Genomic DNA, 25,858 nt, shown 5'->3' on the forward strand with positions numbered 1-25,858 from the left:
GTTCTTGTAATATTGCCTGATTGGTCATTTCATGAAGTATCTAATATCCAAGCTTCTCTAAACTTGTGTCACTTTGTGCAAGTGGTGTGCCCAGAGTAATATTCGATGTCAGTTTGTGCGTGTGTGTGTGTGTGTGTGTGTGCGCAGGAGTGTGTGCATGTGCATGTCTATGTGCGACCACCAACTGTCACTTTTTATTGGGAGTTTTGGTGTTACATGCAACCAATCTTTCTTCATATGTGTGTGTTGTTAAAAAAAATTCCCCCCAAAAAAGAAAAAAAAAGAAAAAAAAATTCCCTGGAATCTTGAAATGCCAAGTGAATTATAGTTAAAAACTATCTAGGCCTGGGACAGCTAGATTTCACAGTGAATAGAGCACCAGCCCTGGAGTCAGGAGGACCTGAGTTTAAATCCAGCCTCAGACACTTGACACACTAGCTGTATGACCTTGGGCAAGTCACTTAACCCCAATTGCCCTGCTTTCCCCCTCCAAAAAACAAAACAAAACAAAAAAAACCTATCTAGGCCTTTATATACATACATACACATTTATATATGTGTGTGTATATGTCGTATATATACACACACATATATACATACAATTACTTGGGGGGCATCAAAGCAACTTCTAATTGAACAACCACTTAACTACTTCCCTTGGCAACATGCACAAGTCTAATTTTAGAGGTTGAGAACGTATAAGAATAAATTGCTTTATCTTTTTGTGGTGGCAAAGAATTGGAAATCCAGGGGATGCCCATCAATTGGGGAATGGCTAAACAAATTGTGGTATATGAATGTAATGGAATACAATTGTGCTATTAAGAAATGAGGAACAGATGGACTTCATTACAACCTTGAAAGACTTATGTGAACTGATGCTGAGTGAGGGGAGCAGAACCAGGAGATCATTATACAGGATTACAGACACATAGTATCTGTAAGGACTAACTTAGACTTGACTCCTCTCAGCAATACAAGGTTCAAAGACAGCTCCAAAAGACTCATGATGCAAAAAACCTATGCACATCCAGAGAAAGAGTCATGGAGTCTGAGTGCAGATGGAGGCAAACTATTTGCTCTCGTTTTTTCCCTTCTTTTTTGGTTTCATTTCTTCTTTCTCATGATTCATTCCGTTGGTTATAATTCTTCTTTACAACTTCTTTCTCATGATTCATTCCATTGGTTATAATTCTTCTTTACAACTTATGTAAATAAGTTCAGTGTGAAGGTGTACGTAGAAGCTATATTCGATTACATGCCATCTTGGGGAGGAGAGGGAGGGATAGAAATTTTGGAACCCAAAAACTTGTGGAACTGAATGTTGTAAATTAAAAATAAAAAATAAATTTATAAAAAAAAGAATAAATTGCTATAGAGTCTGTTTGAGACTGTGTAAGGTGGGGAGGGAAAGAAGGATTGAAAAAATTGGATCCTTATGTGCCAAAAAGTAGGAGTCAAGTTTCTGCCTACAGTGGCACTAGTAACTACACTGAATACAGTTTTTTTTTAATGATTTGTAAACTCTTGTCACTGAAATTTTTGTCTTGGAAAAAATTATGTGAGGCCATATTTCTGAATTTAAAAACCCCAAAGCAAACATTTTTGTAGTCTGGAGAACATTTTATGAAGTTTATGTTCAAACCACTCTAGAGGTCATGTTTGTGGACTCAGTTTCCCAAAGTATTTGTGGCCAATCAGCCTTGCTCATTAGGGGAGCTCCTTTGACTTACATTTTACTGAAGGCTGTGCTTGAACCCACAACATGGTGATTGGGTAAAAAGGCTCTATAGTACAGGGTTTGAAAGATGTGTCTGAGAGAGTCCTAGGTTTGTTAGAAGAGAACTGTGGTTGGGAAGATGGTAACTATAGAGATGGCAACCATAAAATCATGAATGTCACATTGGGACTATAAGGATGACAACCGAAACAAGAAAAGGATTGTTGGCTCAATTTGACCCAAGAAAAAAAGTTCAGGAAACAGACCACAGCACACACTACACATCCATCCTTCTGACTGTTCTTTCTCTATGCTGGGGAGTTACAGGCATTGAAAGGAAACTAGATTCTAACTCCCTTGGAGGTGTAGGAGGTCACGTATGGATATGGAGAATGTTCAACTACTTTGTGCTCTCCTTTATTTGGCTTAATGTTTTAAAGAAGCATTTTCCCCTATTTATGTGCATGCTTACTAAGAGAATAACACACCAGGCTTGGGTGTAGGCTATGTTTTGAGTACTCACTTCCTGCTGATCTTGGGTGTAGCATCAGACCTAAGTAAAATGTTACATATCCAGAGAATGCAGTGCCATTGCCCCTTGCTGCTGGTAGCTGTAAGTGAACCCCAGGGAGCTCAGTGTCCTAGTCATCTCTTTGCCCAGTATAAAGCTGTTGCTGAAGGACCGAGATCAAAGTGGGTTATACAGACAGTGTACTAGACATGCTTTGAAGGGAGGAGGTGAAGAGGGATTTATTGATGGTTTTACTGTCAACAATAGCAAAAAAAGTTTATGGAGCAGGGCCATTTGTGAACATGTTTTGAATTTTTCTCCCCACCAGCTCTGCTGCCAGCAAGAGCAAGGCACGCTGAGGAAGGTAGACAGAAACATTTGCTTCCTAAAGTAGATGGAAATGGAACAATGTTGCTGTTGTCTGTTGGAACTACAAAGTCAAATACACAGCCCCTGGGTGGTTCATGAGTTGGGAATGGATAAAGCTGTAAGTTAGAAGATTACAGGGAGCATAGATTCAGAGCTGGCCGAGTCCTCAGATATCACGCATCCAATCTCTTCCTTTTACAAATGAAGAAACTGAGGTCAAGTGACTTCCTCAAAGTCACCCTGATTGTAAGTAGCACATGTGGGATGTGAACTCCATTGATTCCCGAACCAGCACCATTTCTGCTACACCGTGATACCTTTAGGTTTGCGGCAGTGGAACTGAATGGACTCATCTTGCCTTTTTTCAGGTGTAGCAGATTAACATTACATAGTGATTATAATGACTCCATTTTATCTGAAATTGTTCTTTGGGGCACTGGATTGTTCTAGAAGCAGAGTTTGACAACTGTTGTTTGATGCAGCACAGAGCAGGAAGTGGGTTAGTGGCACTTTAAATCCTCTTGGACTTTGGAAAAGCTGGAATTGTCTCTTTCCCAGCTGTTGTTATGTAGCAAATAAGAGCTAGGTTTTGAAGTTAATTTGCCAAGTACAGATGGATCACCGGTTTAATTCTCCTATACATTGCCAGGTAATGAAGCAGGGAGCGCATCCCTTGTTCACATTCATGTAGTACATGTGACTTTCCAAGTAGGCTTTTATCAAGTAACAACTTGAACCTAGAAATGGGAGAGTGGGTGTTTACAGTTATTTATAGGACATTTCCTCATCCATGTTAGTAATTTAAAAATCGGGAATCAATAAGGTAACGATAGCTTTCATAGGCACTTAGGAGACGGATAAATATTTACTCTGTGTTCATGGTTACAAACCACAAAAGAAGTCATGTTAATTACTGTTCTTTAAAAAGAATTCTTTAACATCTTAAAGATATGTACAACTAACTTTTTCGATCAGTTCTTTAAAATGTGGAGATTGCTATTTACCATAGTGAGCTTTGAAAAATATCCATTTCTGGTTCCTTTTTTGTAGGGTGATGATACTTAAATATGTTATATAATTTTCAGGCATAGAGGTGAAATGAATATTTGAATTGAATACACTTTAAAAATCAGAATTTGAAAAATCCTTTCCACAGGCATGAATATAAGGTGTGCCCAGGTAAACCCCAATGTTTTTCTAAAATAATTGTGAGTTTTTTGTTTGTCTTTTAAAGTAAATTTTAGTTTATAATGTTAAAAATAAATTTGGTCAAGTTTCAGATTCTTTAGATTGTTGAATGAAAACATGCCCTTTTATGATCAAGTATCTTGCTGCACTCCCTAAGGAAATATGATGTACCCTCCTTTGCCCTTTCTCTTCTCTCTTCAGTTTGTTTTCATTCACCTTTTGTATTTATTTAAGAAAGGCCATCGAGTGCAGGAGACAGAAAAAAGCACCAGCCAATAAGCCTAAACCTAAAGAAATCATGTGCGAAATGTGGATGGGAAGAAAAAAAAAGTAGTTTGTACTGTTAGGTTATGCTGTTTATGCTGTTGATTTTACTTTTTAATGGTTCTTGTATCTCTCCCCCTTCTTCATTCCCATCACCATTAACTACCTCGGGTACAACCCTTCTAGAAAGTCTCTATAACCTCTTGAGCTTAGGATTTCCTGTTTCTACTCTTTTTCTCCCCTCTCCATTTAAAAATTCTCTTCTAGGTGAACTTGGACCGACTTCAAGAAATAGTGGAGGTTAGAAGGGTGACGTGCTATGGTCCGTGGATTATGAAGAGTAGGCTATGAGTGAACAATAAAAGATTAATCTTACTCATGCCTAGATCTGGTCATGTTGCTGGTTTGCTCAAAACCTTTCAATAACTTCCTTTTTCTTACTAAGTAAAGCTCGAATTCTTGGCATTTGAGGCAATCTACAATCTGGTGCCACCTCACTTTTCAACCTTATTTAAATTGCTCCCTTCCATGTACTTGGTACTTGTACAGAGGGAGGATTTTGTTATCCTTTTAGAGTTTAGTTCTCAGGATCCATGGCCATGGGAATGTCTAGTTTCCAGGTGTTAGATAACTCCCGGAATAGTTTCAAGGATCCTAGATAGTAATTCTTAGAATCACAGTAACAGGCAGTCCTACTGAGGCTGTGCTGTGAGATATAGGGGTGACATAATTGATATTTACTATGCTTGCACAGAACGACGATATGGCTAAAGTTAACTTGTGAGCTTAATGTTGGCAAAATGCCTTCTTTGTTTGTTGCCCTATAAAGCAAGAGGCCGCTGGTCAGTGAGTGGGAAATCCACAGGGAACCCATGTGGGAATCCATGGGCAATGCATAGAAGAATGCATGTACCTGCTTCAACTGGCCCCCATTGAGGCTTGAGGGGATTTAGGGGAATGCACAAGCTGTGCTTGTCTCGATTGACTCCATTGAGACATAGGGGTAGTTGCCCCCCCTTCTCACCGGCCCCTTTGAGAAGGATGATTAGGGAATGCTGGATTAGGGAATGCTGTAGGAGTTGATTCTCAGCAACCTTCTGAGAACACTAGACTAGAATAAAGCTTATTATTAACCCCTCTGAAGCTGTTTTCCTGTCTGACCAGATCAAGAGTGAACCAGTTAGAGGCTGGAGTCCAGAACTCCAGTGCTTCCTGTGTGTTATCTGTGAAACAGTATTCTAGAGAAACCGGACTATGCATACTCTCTTCATGTATGCCCTTTGTTCCTTATCCCAAGAATGCTGCCCCTTCCCCTGTCTCTCCTCTTGTTGAAATTCTTTTCATTCTGGAAAGCTTAGTTTAGATGGGGCTTCTTTCATGAAGGAAGCCTTACCCCTAAATCCTTCCAGTCACTAATCACCTCCTCACCTTCATCTCATATGTCATCATTATCATATTAATGACAACCATAATAACTACAACTTACCATAAAGATATGATGACATATATTGAGGGTAAGGGACAACAAGATAGCTCATATAAAAGGATGTAAAGGAGGCATTCTTTAGCTGGAGTCCATGAATTTGTTTAAAAAAATCTTTTGATAAAGAGGCATTATTTTGAGACAGGGTCTATGTCACAAAGAAGGTTCAGAATCCTTGACCTAGAGGTTCATTGGCTAGCACCTCTTGGGAAGGTCTTTGGGAAAATATGAACATGAATCACAAAGGATGAAGAGGCATGGAAGAGTTGGTTTTCCTTGTAGGAAGGAATACTCACTTTAATGATATCATTGATCTATTGAAGTATTTAGGGTTTACCAAGTACTTCCAGTAGGTAGGTGGTACAGTAGATAGAGTGCCAGCCTGGAGTCCGGAAGGCTCATCTTCCTGAGTTCAAGTCTGGCCTCAGACCTTACTAGCTATGTGACCCTGGGCAAGTCACTTAATCCTGTTTGCCTTAGTTTCCTCATATGTCAAATAAGCTAGAGAAGGAAATGGCAAACTACTCCAATATCTTTACCAAGAAAACCCCACATGGAATCATGAAGAGTCAGACATAACTGAATAACAATGATAAGCATTTTGCAAATATTATTTCATTTAGTAATAATCATAATAGCTAGCCTTTATTTAGTATTTTAAGGCTTGCAAAGTACTTTGCTAACATTATCTCATTTTATGCTCACAGTAATTTGGAAAGTAGATGCAATTATTATCCGCATTTTACAGATGAGGAAACTGAGCCAGCCAGAGGTTAAGTGACTTCCCCATGGTCACACAGCTAGTGAGCAATAGAAAGCACCTGAAACTACGCCTCTCTCATCAACAGTGCCTGGCACAAGCCAGGCCCTTCATTGTACTACACCGTCTCAGAGATAGCATCTTGTTTGTAACTTGCTTGTTATAGTAATACTTCAATTTGACAAACATTTATTAAGTATCTATTATGTTCAGAGCAAGGCACTCTGCTAAGTGTTAGAGATACAAAAAGGAAAACACACTGATGATTGGATCTCTATATGGCAGGTTTTTCTCTTAACTGGTTTCTGTTTGTAGATTAAGGTTTTTTTTTTTTTGTCAGATACAATGTAATACAATTCAATGCAACACAACATAATACAATATACACTTTTTAAGTGCCTACTATGTTCCAGGCACTGGGGATAAAAATAAGAAAAAGAAAGTTCCTGCCCTCAGAAAGCTTCCAATATAATGGGGGAAGATAATATACAAAAGGAAGCTTAAAAGTGGGGAGATGGAGGTTGCTGCATCCAGAAGGCAGCGGGAGAAAATTGTGCTGTCTCACTAATGCAAAAGGTAGGAAACCAACCATAAATAAAACAAGTCTGGTTCTTGAGTTCCCGGTGACAGAGCATTCAAAAGGATGAACAGTTATGGCAAACAGGCAGTTTGCTAGGGCATTTGCCACAAACATAGCCAAGAGAGGCATCAAAAAAAGTCAAAGGATCTTTACTTGTTTTTCAACCATTGATAGAGACCAAGACAAAATTTTCTGTGGAGCTGCTTAGAGTTGTTTCTGTTTCTGTCTGTAACTAGCTACACCCAAGCGTTGCTCAAAGGTCTCTGTCCTGGGGGAGGAAAGTGAAAGTGGCGATGGTAGAATACACTTCTGTTCCTAAGGGTTACAAGGGAAAGGAAGTGTTCTTTGAAACAAAGGGAAAAGTATTTTCAGGAGGAATTAAAAAAAAACAAGCTAATTCTTACTTGGGTGGGGAGGTTAGAGGGAGGGCAGAAGAGAAAGTAAGACAAAGAGAAAGTAAGGAGGGACACTCAACTAAGACTTTAAGTACAGTAATCAATATGAGACTTTGCTTGTAGAGTAAGGAGCTAAGTCATCTCTGGAGGAAGCAGGTTTTTTTTTTTAATTCAGTGGATATTCAGTGCATTCACAACTGCTGTTTGATAATGGTAAAAATCAGAGGAAGAAGAGATGTAGTGGAATGGTTGGTACATTATTACTGAGAAATATCTTGGGTACACAGGCGGCATTTAAAAAAAATCACTGCTGCTTGATTAAAAGTAGGAAATTCAGAAGAGAGTTTTGGGAAGTGAACAGCTGGCTATGAAAGTAGTATCTGATTAGATTTTTTGGGCCACAGGTTAAAATATAAAAGTGATAAGCTATTGGCCAGGGATTAAGTATAGCTCACAGGAGCTGGTGAAACATTTTTCAATGACTGCCTATATGACTTGGCCAAAGTTGGAGAAGAAATGTGTCAAACATGAGGCCCACAACTTTCCTGAGTATGGCCTGAACCAGATTAAAATGTAGTTCTGATATGATTTTAATGTGTTGATGTATTATTACTAATAAAAAAAAGAAATATATAAACTGTTTTTTCTAAATACTGGAATCTTTCTGTATGGTTTAGTGGCTTTGATTCTATTTGAGTTTGATGCACGCTGTTCTAGAGAAGTACATACAGGAAGAATAGCAATGGAGAGGATGGGGCCAGGGCTTGGACCTCTGAGTTCACTGGTACAGGGAACTCTAAGGTGATGCAGGTTAGAGCCTTCATTGCTGCTTATGGTCTTAGAGGGTTTCCTAGGGCACACCATCACACAGCCAGTAATTTCCAGAGGCAGGATTGAATTTAGCTCTTCTTGAATTTGAAGCTATCTATCCACTATACAACCATTGTGTTTAAATGATATCTCACCATTGTTCATATCTCAGTATTGAAACTTCCTTCTTCTGTGAGGAAGGGCAAGTGGCTGACTTCGCTAAGTGATGGTGATCCCATCCATAAAATGAAGATAATAATACCAGGACCTTTGTCATCTACCTCAGAATGATTTTTTTAAAATTTTTTCACTTTTATAGGGAGGAGTTTATTTAATATCCTCATCTACTTTTCCTTCTTTAAAATACATTTAATCAATGTATTTTATTTTTATAACATCCATATTTCCCACTGTATTTGTCCTCCCACCCTTTCCTAGAAAACCATCCCTTATAATAAAGTATGAGGAAAGAAAGACTTAACCTATAAATGACCTCTCAGAGGAGGGCTCACCACCCATGACATATATCTTCATCCCTGCTCAACAGCATCCCTCCTTGTTGGCCCATTTATCACCCCTCAACTAAAGGTCACTTGTTACACTTATCTAGGGGCCATTGCAGGTTCCATTTTCCCAGGGGCTCCCAAGCTTTTTCAGTCCTCATTGGATCCCTTAGCTTTTACCATCTCATATATCCTTTTCATGCTTCTCTTGATTCTTGTGTTTGAAAGTCAGATTTTCTATTCAGCTCTGGTCTTTTCACTGACAACGCTTGAAAGACCTCTATTTTATTGAAAATCCATATTTTGCCTTGGAGCATTATACTCAGTTTTGCTGGGTAGGTGATTCTTGGTTTTAATCCTAACTCCATTGACCTCCGGAATATCGCATTCCAAGCCCTTCAGTCCCTTAATGTAGAAGTTGCTAGATCTTGTGTTATTCTGACTGTGTTTCCACAGTACTCAAATTGTTTCTTTCTGGCTGCTTGCAGTATTTTCTCCTTGATCTGGGAGCTCTGGAATTTGGCGACAATATTCCTAGGAGTTTTCTTTTTGGTATCTTTTTCAGGAGGCAATCAGTGGATTCTTTCAATTTCTATTTTACCCTCTGGCTCTAGAATATCAGGGCAGTTCTCCTTGATAATTTCTTGAAAGATGATATCTAGGCTCTTTTTTGGATCATGGCTTTCAGGTAGTCCAATAATTTTTAAATTCTCTCTCCTGGATCTATTTTCCAGGTCAGTGGTTTTTCCAATGAGATATTTCACATTGTCTTCTACTTTTTCATTCCTTTGGTTCTGCTTCATAACATCTTGATTTCTCCTAAATTCACTAGCTTCCACTTGCTCCAGTCTAATTTTTAAGGTGGTATTTTCTTCAGTGGTCTTTTGGACCTTCTTTTCCATTTGGCTAATTCTGCCTTTCAAGGCATTCTTCTCCTCATTGGTTTTTTGGAGCTCTTTTGCCATTTGAGTTAGTCTATTTTTTGAGGTGTTATTTTCTTCAGTATTTTTTTGGGTCTCCTTTAGCAAGTCATTGACTTGTTTTTCATGGTTTTCGCGCATCCTTCTCATTTCTCTTCCCAGTTTTTCCTCTACTTCTCTAACTTGCTTTTCCAAATCCTTTTTGAGCTCTTCCATGGCCTGAGACCAGTTCATGTTTTTCTTGGAGGCTTTTGATTTATGCTCTTTGACTTTGTTGACTTCTTCTGGATGTATGTTTTGGTATTCTTTGTCACCAAAGAAAGATTCCAAAGTCTGAGTCTGAATCTGAGTCCGTTTTTGCTGCCTGCCATGTTCCCAGCCAACTACTTGACCCTTGAGTTTTTCATCAGGGTATGACTGCTTGTAGAGTAGAGAGTACTTTGTTCCAAGCTTGAGGGGATCTGCTATTGTTTTCAGAGCTATTTCTATACAACCAGCTCTGCTACACCAGTGTTCCTTTTCCCCTAGGAACTGCCAACCGGGACAGAACTCAGATCTTAAGCAGGCTCTGCAGTCCAGCTCTGATCTGCCACTTAATTCCTCCCACCAGGTGGGCCTGAGGCTGGAAGCAACTGCAGCTGTAGTTCTGTAGCTGCACCACCCCTGCTGCCTCCGGAGTGGTGGCTGAACCGCAAGCTCCTTTCACTCTGTCCCCTACTAACCTTCTCTGTTGTCTCTGGTGTTTGTGGGTTGAGAAGTCTGGTAACTGCCACAGCTCATTGAATCAGGGCGCTAGGGCCTATTCTGCCCAACTCCCGGTCTGGTTGGTCCAGGCACGGCTCATGCTGGGCTCTGCTCCACTCCGCTCCCAGTTCCATGCGATAGACCTTACCCAGCCACTATCCAGGCTGTCCTGGGCTGGAGCCCTGCTTCCCTCTGCTATTTTGTAGGTTCTGCAGTTCTAGAATTTGTTCAGAGCCATTTTTTATAGGTTTTTGGAGGGACCTGGCAGGGAGGTCACGCAAGTTCCTGCTTTCCAGCTGCCATCTTGACTCCACCTCTCCCTCAGAATGATTTTATGAGGATCAAATGAGAAATGAGATTGCGTGTGTGTGTGTGTGTGCGTGCGCACGTGTGTGTGTAAACTTTGAAGAGCTATGTGTCAGCCATTACTGTTATAGCTATCCATTACTGCTATGTTGATTGGCTTTTTTTTGGGCGGGTGGTGTTTAACAATATAAAGCTGTAGTGTCAAACTCAAATAGAAAGGGGACCACTAAACCATATGTAAGGATCCCCAAAGGCGGCATTTTGAAATAGAAAACTACATATTAACATTATCTATTTTATTAGGTTTGTATCAATTTTGTTAAATAGTTCCCAATTACATTTCTGATATAAAGAAATAGAGACAGTTTGGAGTAGTGGATATAAGGCTGGCCTAAGGGTCTAGAAACCTGAATTTAAGCCTGCCTCTGACACATATTGCCTTTGTCACTTTGGGCAAATCCCTTACACTCCAAATGCCCTAGTTAACTCTCTAAGACTTTAAATTGGAGAATAATTGTTGTTCTTCATTGGGAACCTCTTACATTGAGGAAATCATAGGTATCTATCAGTGCATACACACACACATATATACAATATATGTACTTATACATATATACATATACATAGTCATGTAAATATATGTATGTATGCATTGTTCCAAACTTGTGAAGGTGAAGGCAGCTCTCATGCATAATCACCAGGATATACACAGCATGTGCATATCTTGGTCACTTTTTTCTTGGATATTATAGTTTGTGTCTTACTACTCTGCTGAAGTTATTTATTATCTCAATTAATTTTTTGCTGATTCTTTAGCACCTTGTATGTAAATTGTCATATGATCTACAAATAGAGCTATATTTGTCCTCAACATTTGTTCTCTCTTTTAAAATTTTTTTCCTTTTTGCTACAGCTACCTTTTCTAGTGTCATATTACATAATAATGATGATAATGGGCATCCTTGTTCTATTCTTGATCTTATTAGGAAAGTTTCTAGTATTTCTTCACTATGGAGATGTGAACTTTTAGGTTTAAATAGATCTTCAAAATTGTAGGAAGGGTCAGTTAATTCCTGTGATTTTTAGTGTTTTTAACACACAAATGAGTATAGTATTTGAGAGGAAACATGGCATAATGGATAGAACACTGGACTTGGAGTCAGGAGGATGTGAGTTTTAATCCTGTCACAAATATTTACTAGCTGTGTGACCCTGGGCAAAGTCATTTGACTTCTCTGGTCTTCAGTTTCCTCATCTATAAATTGAGGGGGTGGACTTAATGGCCTTTGAGTTGTCCTCCAGCTCTAAATCTATGATTGTATACTTTTGTCACAAATATTATTGAATGCTAGAACTGTTATCCAGTATGTTAGTCATTTCTGCCATCTTCATATTGTTTTCCAATTTCATAATTGCCATCTATATCTTTTTATTTGGAGACATCACTAAGAATGGCACAAGGGCAAGCACCCCACTGGAAATATCTTGCCAAGTAGACTTTGAACTGTTAGTGACCACTCTTTGAATATCAGGGCAGTAAGGGCTGGCTATCTTATCTAATTCCTTCATTTTATAGATGAGGAACTTAAAACTAGCAATGGAACTATAAGGTTAATGGGGAATAAGATCTTCCCTGCCCATCAATAGGCCTCATGTGGAGCTGATTAAGGGAAGCTTGCTTGCTTATTTGTAGGAAGGCTTACGCACTTTTTGCTAATTTCTAATTAGGCACTGAGTCAGGAGGGTCGTGATGCCTTCTAGCTCTGAGCCTATTAGGTGAAAGAGTATGTAATCTGAGAGGTGAGCTTTTGCTTTGGGGGCTTGCTTACAGGAAGGATCTGGTTGAGATTCTGAGTAGCCGTAAGTTCAGACCCCCGACTGCTCAGATATAAAGGCTCTCTCAATTCAGTGGTGGATGTAAAGTATATATATAGAAGTGTTTTTTTTATTCAGGCAGTAGAGTCCTGTCCATTGGTCTTTATTTCTCTACTCTGTATTTTTGCTGTTTGTATTTTATGGAAGTAAAGAAGATTATTGACCCCTGAAACAGCTGTCTTTCCTAGTAAAGCAGATAAAAGAAACTGCCCTAGCAGACATCCTGGGTATGCCAGTGTGGTTGCCATTACAGAAATCTACATCTCCTGACTCCTAGTCTAAGGTGCTTTCTCTTGTGCTACACTACTGCTCAATTTCCTCGGAATATTTTTTTCTGTGATTTATTATGGAACATAGATGGGTATGTAATGGAGTAAGGGACAACCTTGATTACCTTTGTGATGCAACTTCACCTTGGCTATGGAAGATGGACCCAAGAAATGGGCAGTTGCAAATGAAGAGACCAAGGCCAAAGAAGTCACCTATAGGAAACCAGCCAGTTTTGAAATTAGGTAGCCATGTGCTGATTAAAAACTGATTTCTCCCAATAACTAATTAGGTTTCTTTTTGAAAATTATTTTTCCCAGTTATCAAGCATTTGTCCTTTTTTCCCTCTGGCATTCTTCATAGGTCATTGTTGGAGCAGGTGTGGGGGGAGCAGGGCGCTGTTCTTTCCTTCTAAGATTGCTGTGTTGGCTTGGTCTCTCAAGTTCATTTTCTTTTAAAATAATATTGAGTAATGAGGAAGTTGGGCAAGGTGATCTCTAAGCTGAGTGCTATGGATAAATTGTATTTTTAAAAATTGTAATAGCATAGCATAAAAGCTTTTGGCTATGATAGGAATTTGAGAAAATTATTTGGCATTGACCATTCTTCTTATTTGAAAAAAATTTGTTACAGATTGCCTTTTTAAAGTATGCCCTATGAACCGATATTCTGCACAAAAACAATACTGGAAGGCCAAGCAAGCTAAACAAGGAAACCACACAGAAGCAGCATTGCTTAAGAAATTACAGGTAAGGCCCATTATAGGTTATTATTTGTGAGTCCTTAGGTTAGAGTTAGTTTAAAAATAGAAATCTTTTCTCTTGGTTTCTATAACTCTGAACTTTTAGTCAGCTCAGAAATGTCTAAAATAACAAAAAAAAAATTGAAACTGGATGAGATTTTAAAGTCATAGGGTGTGCCCATTTAACATTTCCTGGCATATAAGGGGTTGAGAAGAAAGCTCCACCAAAAACCCACTAAAGAGAGTCTTAGTGATCCCAGCTGGAGGAACATTTGGGAGCCGGAGTAAGGAATGGCCAATCTAACCTTAGCTGGAGCGTGTCCCTATTGCCTCTGGGATAAAATAAAGGATCCGTAGCCTGGCATTTAAAGCCCTCCACAGTCTTGTCCCAATCTACCTTTCTAATTTTACTTCATATTACTTCCCTTCCCATACTCTATTCTAACTATGACCTGCTAGCTGTTTCCTGTACTTGTTATTCTATTGCTCTGAATACGTGCCTTTGAATACGTGGTTCCTCATGTCTGAGGTATCAGTTCAAGAACCAGTCTATAGGCTTACCCAGCTTTTCTACCTACAACACAGGTGCCTCTATTTCCTTTCTTTTCTCTCTCTTAACTGTTTATAGTTTAGCTTCCAACCTCAATATTCAATGGAAATTGCTCTCTCCATGGTTATTTGTGATCTCTTTTTTGGGGGGGAAATCTTAAAATTTATTTGAAAGCTAAATAGAAAAATGAGAAAAGAAAGAAAATTGCCACGTACAGAGCAGAACATAAGAGAAGATTCAATATAAACAATAAATTCCCATTTCAAGAAACCCTATATAAGCAGTATTACACATTGTTTTCAAAGCTGCCCAGCTTTTCTTTGCTTTCTTGTAGGTTTTCTTTTGTTCTCTGCCGTGCACTTTTTACTTTATTTCTTTCCCTCTGCCCCCTCCCCCAAACCACCCTAAAGGAGGGAGGCTACAATTAAACATATGTATGTGTATGTGTGTATATATATGTACATATATATACACACACATATATAAATATACATGGATGTCTATAAACATACACACACACATATACATGTATGTACTCATGCACATATAAGTAAGACTGTAGTATACTTATTTCCACTTGTCATTTGTTTCTCTGAAGGTGCATAGCATCTTCCTTCATAAGGCCAAGTCTTTTTCTAAATTAACCAGCTCATCATTTCCTACTCCACAACAATATTCCAACCCAATCACATCCTGTCTGAGACTGTCTAGGAAAGTTTTCTGCGTTCCTTCTATTATTGGCTGCATAGATTTTATTTATACAAGAACATTTTCCCCCAATTGACAAATGGTCAAAGGATGTGAGCAGGCAGTTTTCAGATGAAGAAATTAAAAATTTCTAGTCATCTGAAAAAATTCTCTAGATCATTATTGATTAGAGGAATGCAAATTAAAATAATTCAGGTATCACTTCATACCTATCAGATTGTCTAATATGACAGAAAAGGAAAATGATAAATGTTGGAGAGGATTTGGGAAAACTAGGACACTAATGCCCTTCCTTACTTCTGCCTCTCAGAATCCCTACTTTCCTTTAAGGCTAAGATTTAGCACCATCTTCTGAGATTTTTCTTGATCTCTCGGGCAACTCGCCTCATTCCCCTCACCCTCTAAGTAATTTTGTTTCTATTTTTATATAGTTTGCATATACCTGTTTATGTGTATGTCATTTTTCCTAACTAGATTATAAGCTCCTTGAAGGGAGGTACTGTTTTTCCTTTTGTCTTTTTATCCCTGGCACACAGTAGGCATTTAAAAAAAAATTTGCTTATTGATTGGTTATCTGCTTCTGAGTTGGTTGTGAGACTCAAATGAAATAATTTATGTGAAGTACTTTGTAACCCTTAACATGTATGTAAATATCAGAAATTAAGATCATTATAGGGCCTGGAGCAGGTACTTTTTTAAATTTTTTTTTTAATAAACCCAAATCTGTCTTCTGTTCTTCTTTCTTCTCCCATTGAATAAAAAGAAAGGAAAACAAAGTCAAGCAAAACAAATTTCTACATTAGCCATATTTAAAAAACATATGTTTCAATCTACCTTCTGAGTCCATCACCTTTCCTTAAGGAAATATGTGGCATGTTTCATCATGACTACTCTGGAATTGTAGTTGGTCATTGCATTGATCAGAGTTTAAGTCTTTCAAAATCTTTTGTTTGTGAGATATTGTAAAACTTTTCCAAACCTGAGACTTCTATGCCAACACATACATCTTAGTCCCATAGAACAATAGACATTTTTCTAAGTTCTCAGTTACTCATTCAAATCACTTTTTTTATGTGAGGGTGCTAAATCCTGGCTCACGCTCAAATCCCTCACCCATTTACATGGATTCCATAATATCAGTCACTTAGATCTGTAGGGAATGTGGAGGCCTTTGTTGTAGGTCCACCAGAAATAGGTATTTAGAGGAATTACAAGAAAAAAAATTTCCTTCCTAGTACTGTTCAACCATCATAGATTCATTTCAGTCAAAGCCCTAAACTAATAGGTGAAGTAACTCTTATAGTATCACATTAACCCTTAACTTTGCCCCAGCTGCCATATGGACCCTTTAGAAAGTTCCTTTCATTAGATATCCTTGAATTAGGGGTGTGCCAGATCCAGCTTACATGGGCTTGAGAAAGCCATTACATTTTCAGTGTGAGCATTTATACCTCGGAAACTGGCAAACGCTACATATCAAAGCTTGATTTATTGTTTTGTTGATTATCTAGACTTAAGAAAATGGTGGAGAAAGTGTTAATAATGTAGATTAAACTCACATGTGCTGCATTTTTGGAAAGCTGGTTGTTAAACATTTATCAGCATAGTCCAGCCCTGAACCTTTCCTAGAGTTAAGGCATAAAGCATGCATAAGACTTCTCAACTGAGATTATTTCACCAACATTCATGGTTGTCCTTTGGACAACTTACCCAGTGAGATAGGATGGTGGAAATTGTAGATTTACAAGGAATCTTAGAGCTCATCTATCTCAACCCCCTTATTTAATAGTTGAGAAAATTGAGGTCCAGGTCTGACTTGGACCTTATCCATTGCCTGCTCAAAAGATGTGGTAGACTACTCATTGTCTCAAGGATATACAAAATCCACAAAGGATCTTGGAGTTTAATTGCCTAAAAAACATTTATTAGGACTTTCAGAGATCATCCAGCCCACACTCTATCATTTTATTGTTGAGAAAACTGTATCTCAGAGAGATTAAGTAACTTGTTGAGGAAACACAGACAGAAATTGTGAGCATTTTTACATTGGAAGTTGGCAAATATTACCATCAAAGTTTGATGGTGAAAGCTCCAAATCCAGAGAGTTCACTTTCTGGAGATTTGTGTCTAAAAGCTAGATTTTCTCACTCCTTCTTTCCCTACCAACCATGTACTTTTCTGGAAATCTGATAAGGGAAGAATAAGAGATGCTAGGGACCCAGAAGGATGTCTGGGCCTTGGATCTTAGGAACTGGACTTCCTATGTGAAAAGTAAGGTCTGGGGCCTCAAGGTAACATTTCCCTGTGATAACTGTTAAGTTTTACCCTATAAATCAGCATTTCAGCCTTTATCACACATAGTAGTAGTGGTGGTGGTGGTGGTGGTGGTGGTGGTGGTGGTGGTGGTGGTAATGATAATAACATCCATATAATATTTTAAGGTTTGCAAAGCATTTTACAAATATTTCATTTAAGCTTCACAATATTCTTGACATATATGTGCTATTATTACCCCCAGCCCCATCGTTTTCAGATAAGGAAGCTGAATATAGGGAAGGCTCAGGATTACTCTTGAATTCACAAATAGGGTTGAAGGTGGCCAGAACTTTCTTGAACGGATTCCAGGCCCTAGGGGGTTTAGAGAATCACAGGAGCCATGAATATCATTTCACGTTGCCAGTTTTCATGTCAAATGGCTTTCTTGTCAGGTACTGTACCCTTGATACTGTGTTTTCTTATTGATGATCTGATAACTGTTTTGCAGCATGCTGCAGAGCTGGAACAAAAACAGAATGAGTCGGAGAATAGGAAGCTGTTGGGAGAAATTGTTAAATATAGTAATGTGATACAAGTAAGTCTCTATTTTATTGATTTTTTTTCTCCTAAAAAAAGTTTAGGGGGTAGAGCTAAGTGGTGTAGTGAGTAGAGCATCTGCCCTGGAGTCAGGAGGATCTGAGGTCAAATATGGCCTCAGACACTTATTAGCTGTGTGACCTTAGGCAAGTCACTTAACCCCAATTGCCCTGCCTTCCCCTCTCCAAAAAAATAAAAAATGTTTAAAATTTTCATGGTAATTTGGGTAGGGAAGGGATAAGTTTTCCTTAAATATAAATCTTTGCTCTTGTTCAGTAGGTTTTCAGTTATGTCCAACTCTTTGTAACCCCATTTGGGGTTTTCTTGGCAGAGATACTGGAGTGCTTTACCATTTCCTTCTCTAGAACATGAGGAAACAGGGTTAAGTGACTTGCCCAAGGTCACACAGCTAGTAAATGCCTAAGGTCAGATTTGAACTCTAGAAGATGTCTTTCAGGCCTACCACTCTATCTACTGCCCCACCTAGCTGTCCTAAATATAAATTATAACAGAATATTAATATTTTGAAGCATTTAAATTGACATCCTCAGGTATAAATAATTGTGGTGGTGTTTTGATGTTTTTAGTTAATATGTATCATAATTTTATTCATTCGAAGGTGTGTCTATATCAACTAGTTTTGTGCAGGTGTGTGTAGATGGACCTAGCTATTATGTAATTTTAGAGTACATAGTGAAACAACTTGATTGAAAAGTTGAAAAAAGCCTCGCCTCCATCTTATGCAAAATATGTGAAAATAGTAGTCCTTCCTCATTTCTGGTTTGAAGATTAAATCCATTCCATCTTCTTATAAAGTGTTAGATGACAATTTTCAAATAAGTTAGATGGCGTTCTTTTCTTAATTTCTATAGCAGGCCTATTTTAATTATTAGTTGACCTGTGTACACATTATATGACTGAGCCCAACTATGTTATTTTTTCACATTTTATTTATAACTTTTAACATGTTCCTTGGTTTATGATAAAAAAAAAGCAGGACAATATCGTTATTTAGATTTCTTTTAACTTCTATTTTTCTTTTATGTGCAGGGCTTGAGGAGGGGTGAAAGAATTTAATTCCAATTTCATGGGCTTTATTTAATTTTGCCACTTTGACAGGGTAAAAGTATTTCTGAAGTTTTCCTTTTTTAAAAAAAATACTGTTCCCATTTTAGTTTGTGGGGTCCTTTTGAGAGAGGTATGATTGGGAAAATTGATCAACTGAGGTTAAGGAGAACACAAACAAAAATTGTATTTTATCTTTGTATCTAAAGGACAAACATAGCACAGTGTCTTAGCAGAGGACAAAGCACAGTAGCTGTTTAAAAATGTTTTTTGAATTAAACTAGGTGTGGGCATGAAAATGTTCCTTCCTTCTATACTAACCTCAGGGACTTGTGGATATCTATATGATACTAGTATAAAACATTATCAAATGGATATGCAAAAAACTGAGATTATTTGTTTTCCTGACAGCTACTGCACATAAAAAGCAACAAATACCTAACAGTTAACAAGCGCTTGCCTGCCTTACTGGAGAAGAATGCCATGCGGGTGTCCTTGGATGCTGCAGGAAATGAAGGGTCTTGGTTTTATATTCATCCCTTTTGGAAACTGAGGAGTGAAGGTGACAATGTATGTAAATATAACCTAAAAAGGAAAAAGATTTGTTTGCAAAGAGAATTACAGTTCTTTATAATCAATAGAAGGGAAAGTGTAATTCTAGGAATAGATAACTTGGGGGCTTCAACCTATTCTCTTTGCATGCATTAAAATGACTTATTTATAATAAGTATGAGTCAAGCATAACAAAAGAATCAGATTACCTTAAGCCAACTTTCAGCTAGGTTTGGTAAGGTTAGCTACATTTAACACCTACTGAGGTTGATGCTCAGAAAAGAGTTTAGATTTCTAAATCTTTATAGATTTAAGCGAGAACAATGAATTAATAGGGAGAGTCCAGAGAATTATCAATTTATTATTCTAAATAAGCATATGTCCTGAAGTTTGAGGAGAATACCTATGTCAGATTGCTTACAGTCTCAGAGAGGGAGGAGGGGAGGGAGGGAAGAATAGAATTTGGGACTTGAAACTTAAAAAACCCTGAATGTTAAAAATTATTTTCACATGTAATTGGGGAAAAATATTATTTAAAAAAAAGATATGAAGTGTGAGAAAATGTAGATGAGTATCTTCTCATAGATGACAACTACATCTAAAATAGTTGTTTAGATACATTTGTTTTATGTATTTTGTATGAAAATAAGGCACTGTGAAGTTTTAAAAAGCTTTTTAGATTAGATGACTGAATAGATAACATGAATGATTTAATACTGCAGTCTTGATACTTCATCACTTTCTTAAGGAGTGATTTAAAAATAGTGGGTTACTTTCAGGATAGGTTACAAGCTAAGCATATATACCTCTGGATCAATGAAATCGAGGGAATATCATTGCTTTTACAATTGTTTCATTCTTTGATGAATGCTTTTTATATATTATGTAAAGATTTGGGTAATTTACATTTTTTTCCAGTTGAATTGTACTTTCAGTGAATTTTGAAGTACTAATTTAATCCCACAGGACACAAGCTTGATGGTTTAATTTGGTTAACCAGTAGGTAAGGTTGAGTGAAGCATGGCATGCAGGAATGTAATGCACTTTAAATTTTATTTTCTTGAGTTCTTAAAAAAAAACAATCTTAAAGCCCCCTTTATTTATTTATTTTTGCACCCAGTAGGTGTTTTATGTGTGCTTTGAGCATGGTACTGTGTTGTTGATTACAATCAACTCTCAAATATTCAGGGACTGATTATTTAGGTTGTGGGCAATCTATGTCCTTGGCTAATTTCTTTTGTCCATTTAACTGCTAAATAGGACTTCTATCTGCAGCTCAACAAAACATAAAGGACTAAAGCTCTGAAGATTTTGGGAGAATAGTTTAAAATCTTTGGCTAAAATGGAGATTTGGCGGTTTTTTATTTTTGTTTTTTTTTTTTTACAAGTTTCATTTACCCATTTTGTTCCTCTTCCTTCTTATTGCCCCCAAACACCTAGAGAGTTATTAGAGAGTTGAATGTAATGAACTATTTGAAATGAATATATGTATTTTTATTGAAAAAGGTAAGCAAAGAGTCAAACATATGGATTTTCTTAATATGTGAGATGCAGTGATTATATATAGCAAAGAAGTCAACTTCATATAGATGTACTCCAAAAGGCATGGCTTGAGACAACCTTCCACACTGCTTATAGCTAAAAAAATTTCACTTTTTTTTTTTTTTGCTAGTCACGGAGTGTGTTAGCTTTTGTATGTATAATTATGTGTGATTAAGGTTGCTGTGAAAATATAAAGCACATCCTAGTCATTATATATGTCATATTACTAATCACAGTTGTTACGTTTATTTCTCTCTAGGCATGTTTTCCATTCTTTTAAAATAAAAACATTTTATAATTTATTTGAAGATATTTTTAATAAATGGTATTTTGTAATTGGTGGTTCAACAAGTGCTCAATTTGTGCTAATGTCAAGAAAAAAAGAATAAATGAGAACAGGAATGTAAGGATCAAAGTACTTGTAAATGGTGGCAGTGTGGGTTACTTTTTCAGTCACTATTTCAAGTGGCATTTAGGTTGATGACCATCATCCAATAGGTTCATCGTGACCCAAGTAAAGGGAATGGGGTAGATTTGATCAATCCTTATAAAATTAGCAGGAACTCTTGGCAGTTATTAACAATAACTGTTAACAATGGCAGGGGTCAGATGTGTCATGGAGGTTTAAGGATGGTGATATCCACATGAAAAAGCAGCCTCATGGGTCAGAAAACCATAGTTTTTCAATTTTCAACATGTTAGAAAGCTTTTCTTTAACTACAGTTATTGTAAAAGCTATTGAGGGAACATATGAAAAATTATAGTACTTACCATACTTAATTTTGACAAATAAAGCACAATTACTCATCTGGAATAATTTATTTTTGTTATTGTATCATTTTTTACACTGAACTGATCCCCAAAGACACACGTTTTATTTCCTTCATGGTGGGTTACAAATAGTGAGCTTTGATTCTCATTGAATGGAAGCAACAAGAACAGAAATCCTGAACTATTAGGGGAAAGCTTCTATGTTGTGGCATGGTGTAAAGAATGTAGGCTTCATTGTAAGAGAATGTGGGTTCAAATTCCACCTCTGATATTTGCTATCTGTGTGTAACCTTGATCAAATCACTTTCCCTTTCCTGTACCTCCCTTTCCTAATCTTTCAACTGAGGGGGTTGGACTCAGATGTCTTCTGAAGCCACTCTGAGCTCTACGTCTTTGATCCTATGGGCCTTTTCATTTGGGAAAATTGACTGGTATTCCAGTGGGAACCAAGGAAACATTATCAGACAGCTCACCCCTGAAATTTCCAAATTAGAATTATAAAATTTTAGAGCTGGGTTGGACTTCAGCAATCCCTATCATTTTATAAATGAGGAAACAGCCATTGAGAAAATAATTACTTTGCCTGATGTCCTAAAGTTAGTGACAGAGCCAGGACTCTATTTCCACAATATCATGCCAGAACTTCAAGAAGAAGGGCAAGGAATAGGAGTGTGGTGACCTTTCTTTGCCAACTAGACATTACCTAGAGCCTTCAGATCATAGTATCATCTAAAGTACATTTCTAGACTCTCCATAGTTGTTTTAGATTCAGAAAAGAGTGTGTAATTTTTTCCTGATGGAGCTATGAATGCAGAGAATATACCAAGGCCTCTATAATTTTCCTTTGAAATAGCACCTGATACTTTCAGTAGGCCAACCTCTGGCAGCTAATAAGCAAATTAGACTTTTCAGACTTCAGTCTGTCCAATTAATATGGTTCTCTAAATAGATTTTGTTGTTGTTCAGTCACTTTTCAGTTGTGTCTGACTCTTCGTGACCCCTTTTGGGGTTTTCTCAGCAAAGATACCAGAGTGGTTTGCCATTTCCTTCTCCAGCTCATTTTGCAGATAAGGAAACCAAGTTAAATGACTTGTCCAGCGTCACACAGCTAGTAAGTGTCTGAGGTCAGATTTGAACTCAGGAAGAGGAGTCTTCCTGACTCTGGGCCCAACACTCTATCCAGCATACCATCTAACTGCCCCCTAAATAAATTTTGCAAGGTCTTTAATGTCATGGATTGAACTTTATATTTATCTTCTCCATTCCTCTCAGCATCTGGCATCTTGTGTGCAGTAAGGGCTTAACATATATCTATTGATATATCTTATTTGTTTGTCAGCATCTTGTCCAACTCATTCCATATCTTTTCAACGTCAGGTCCAGTTGTAAGCAATATATTGAGTTCATCCAGCTGTGGTTAATGACACGACAGATTCAGTTTAATTCAGAAGATTTTTTTTTAATGTCAGCTAGATGCTGGACATTGTGCTTAGGTGCTGAAGACACGAAAGTAGGAATATTTCAGTTCCTGCACTTGAGGAGCTTATATTCTAACGATAAATACCACATGTACCACTATTAGTCAATACAAGGCAATTTGAGGAGTGAGATAGCAATGATAACAGGAGGAGAGGCTTCATAGAGGATGATCCCTGAAGGAATATAATGAGTCTGAAGGGTGAAATTGATCAGAGGAGTGTATTCTAGGTCTGGAGGGTGGGGAGGAGAGGTGCATCATGGGAATAAAGGGTGGGGGGGTGGGAGATGGAATGTTGAGTCTGAGGAACAAGACTAGAAGAGGATGGGTTTTCCTGAAACACGGAACACTGGAAGGGGAGCAGTGTGAAATGAGGTTGCATTTCAGAGATGCCTCTTAGGATTGTCCCTCCCATTAGAATCCTTTCAAGGATCAGGTCAAGAAGTCTCCAGCTGTTAGTGCTTCTCCCACTCATGAATTTTTTGATGTATAACCTGAATTGATATGTAAGCATGTTCTTCCCCCTCTTGTAGAATGTTAGCCCCCAGAGGATAGGAATTCTCTTACTTTTATATTCCTATCCCTAGTGCCCAGCACGGTGCCTGCTGCACAGTATATTAGGTGCTTAAATGTTTGTTGAATTGTAAAATTCTGGGAAGTAATAAATTCAATGAACTTGGTTGTCAGAAGTCCTTGTAGCAATTATCAAAGAGCTGTCATAGGAGATTCCTGAAGATACACAATACTTGGTCAGATGGTTTTACCAAGTAAGCACAGCATTATGAAGTGATGATGAGCTTGAAGACATTCCACTTTCAGGTATCATAACTTACGTGTTAAACCCCATTAGTCAATAAACATTTATTCAGTGCCTACTAATTACCAGGTATGCACTAAGCTCTTGCGAACAAAGATAGGCAATCCCTGCCCAGAAGGAGCTCATAGTCTACTGAAGAGACAGTATGTAAACAATTATGTTTGCTATATACAACTATATACAAATTAGAAATTGTCAGCAGAAGAAAGGCATGAGAATTGAGGGCTTCCTGAAGAAGGTAGGATTTTAGGTGGGACTTGAAGGAAACCAGGGAAGCCAAGAGGTAGATAGGAGGGAGAGCATTCCAGACATGGGGGAAAGCCAGTGAAAATGGCTGGAGATGGATCCTCTGTTTTGAGGTAGAGCAATCGAGACCAATATCAGTGGATCACAGAGTATGTGGAGGGAAAAGTGTAAGGTATAAGAAGACTGGAAAAGGAGGGAGAGGCCTGGTTATGAAGGATTTTGAATGCCAAAAAAAGGATTTTCTATTTGATCCTAAAAGTGACAGCAAGCCGCTGGAATTGACTGAGCAGGGAGATGAGATGGTCAGACCTACGCTTTGGGAAGATCACTTTGGCTGCCAAGTGGATGATGAACTGGAGTGGGGAGAGGTTTGTGGCAGGGAGACCAACAAGCAGACTATTGCAGTAGTCTGGGATTGGGGGAATGGGGTCCTGTACCAGGATGGTGGCAGAATGGGACATATGTTGGAGATGTTATGTCCAGGCAGCTTAGGATTTTCATTGGCCACACTGCTGTGGGGGTGTGAGATCAATAACACCAGCACACCGGAGGGCTGCTAGCACAGGTTCTTTGATCTGCTTTCCTAAAGGAAAGCAACTTAAAAGGGGTCAACAATCTTACTTTAATTAAACCCATAAATATATGTATAAATATGTATATGTGTGTGTACACACACACACACACATACACACACACACACACATATATATATATATATATATATATATATATATATATATATATATATATATATACATGTATACACACATGTATGTATGTATCTCATTCACTTAGTTCAGGGGAAAAGTCAGCACCCTGAACTTCAGAGAAAACATAAACAGAAACTACAAGCAGAAATTATATAAACATAGCAAATACAAACAGCAAAGACCAATAGACAGGGCTTCCAACTGTCTGATCAAAAGTAATACACACATAGTTACCAGAGAGAGAAGCACCAACATCTGGATTTTTCAGAGCCGGAGGGGCTCTTTAACAGCTACCCAGAGTCTCGTCTGGCTACATCACAGGAACCCTCTTCCCATGAGTGAGCCCCAAAGCAAAATACTAACCTCAGAGGATACATATACTTCTTCAGGGTCAGAGGGCATCACAACCCTCGTGACCCCAGTCACTTTAACTCATGTGACTTAGGCTTCCATGTGGGCCTATTAATGAATGGGAAAGATTTTCCCATTAAGCAAAAACATATTAACAATATACTCAACTACACATCATAAAAAGTTGTTCAGCAGTGCTAATAGAAAAGTAATTTATGAGGCATCTTATTTGGGATGTTGGCAATTATGGTATATCAAGTTCTCTGGCAAATCAATGATTTATAGAGTGATTGAAATAATCTGTTTTCTGCGTGGCTTTGAAACGTAGACCTGTCAAATATGTCACTTTGAGATCTTTTGCAATTTTATATCATCCTTAGTTTCGAGTTAACAGTGAGTAGCAAAACTGGAGGTTTCCTGGAATGTAGCTAACATTGAAATGATGCTTTAATCAGATGGGCATATGTTGATGGATACCCAGATAGCAACCATATTTATAGCGAGTTAAAGTGTGTTAATTATAAGTTGGCAGCGTAAAAGAATTTCTTTAAGGATATACTGAAGTAAGATTTTAGTGAAATATAGATATATATTGTTAGGACTTACAGCAACTAAAAAACCAATCTTGTGTCTACTGGGATAGCTCATTTTGAGTTACAAAATGACTTAATTGCTACTTAGCTGAAAAGATGAGGTGATGAACCCTGAAGATACAGTGATTAAGTCCTGTAAACTTCAGCTACTGCCCCAAACCATAGAACAATTTTCTCCTTAATCAC

General features: G+C 37.9%; 1 protein-coding gene across 1 annotated transcript in view; it reads left to right on the plus strand.

Annotated features, from left to right (window-relative positions):
- The window catches only part of ITPR2 (inositol 1,4,5-trisphosphate receptor type 2), a 545,841-nt gene that overhangs the window by 111,792 nt on the left and 408,191 nt on the right, over nt 1-25,858 (plus strand). Inside the window, exons 3-5 of the mRNA XM_036758879.1 lie at nt 13,329-13,444; nt 17,460-17,546; nt 19,025-19,183. Of these exons, the coding sequence (XP_036614774.1) occupies nt 13,329-13,444; nt 17,460-17,546; nt 19,025-19,183 (362 nt within the window). The remainder of the gene's footprint in view (nt 1-13,328; nt 13,445-17,459; nt 17,547-19,024; nt 19,184-25,858) is intronic.

The sequence above is a fragment of the Trichosurus vulpecula genome, chromosome 5, assembly GCF_011100635.1.
Source record: "Trichosurus vulpecula isolate mTriVul1 chromosome 5, mTriVul1.pri, whole genome shotgun sequence".
NCBI classification, from domain to species: Eukaryota; Metazoa; Chordata; class Mammalia; order Diprotodontia; family Phalangeridae; genus Trichosurus; species Trichosurus vulpecula.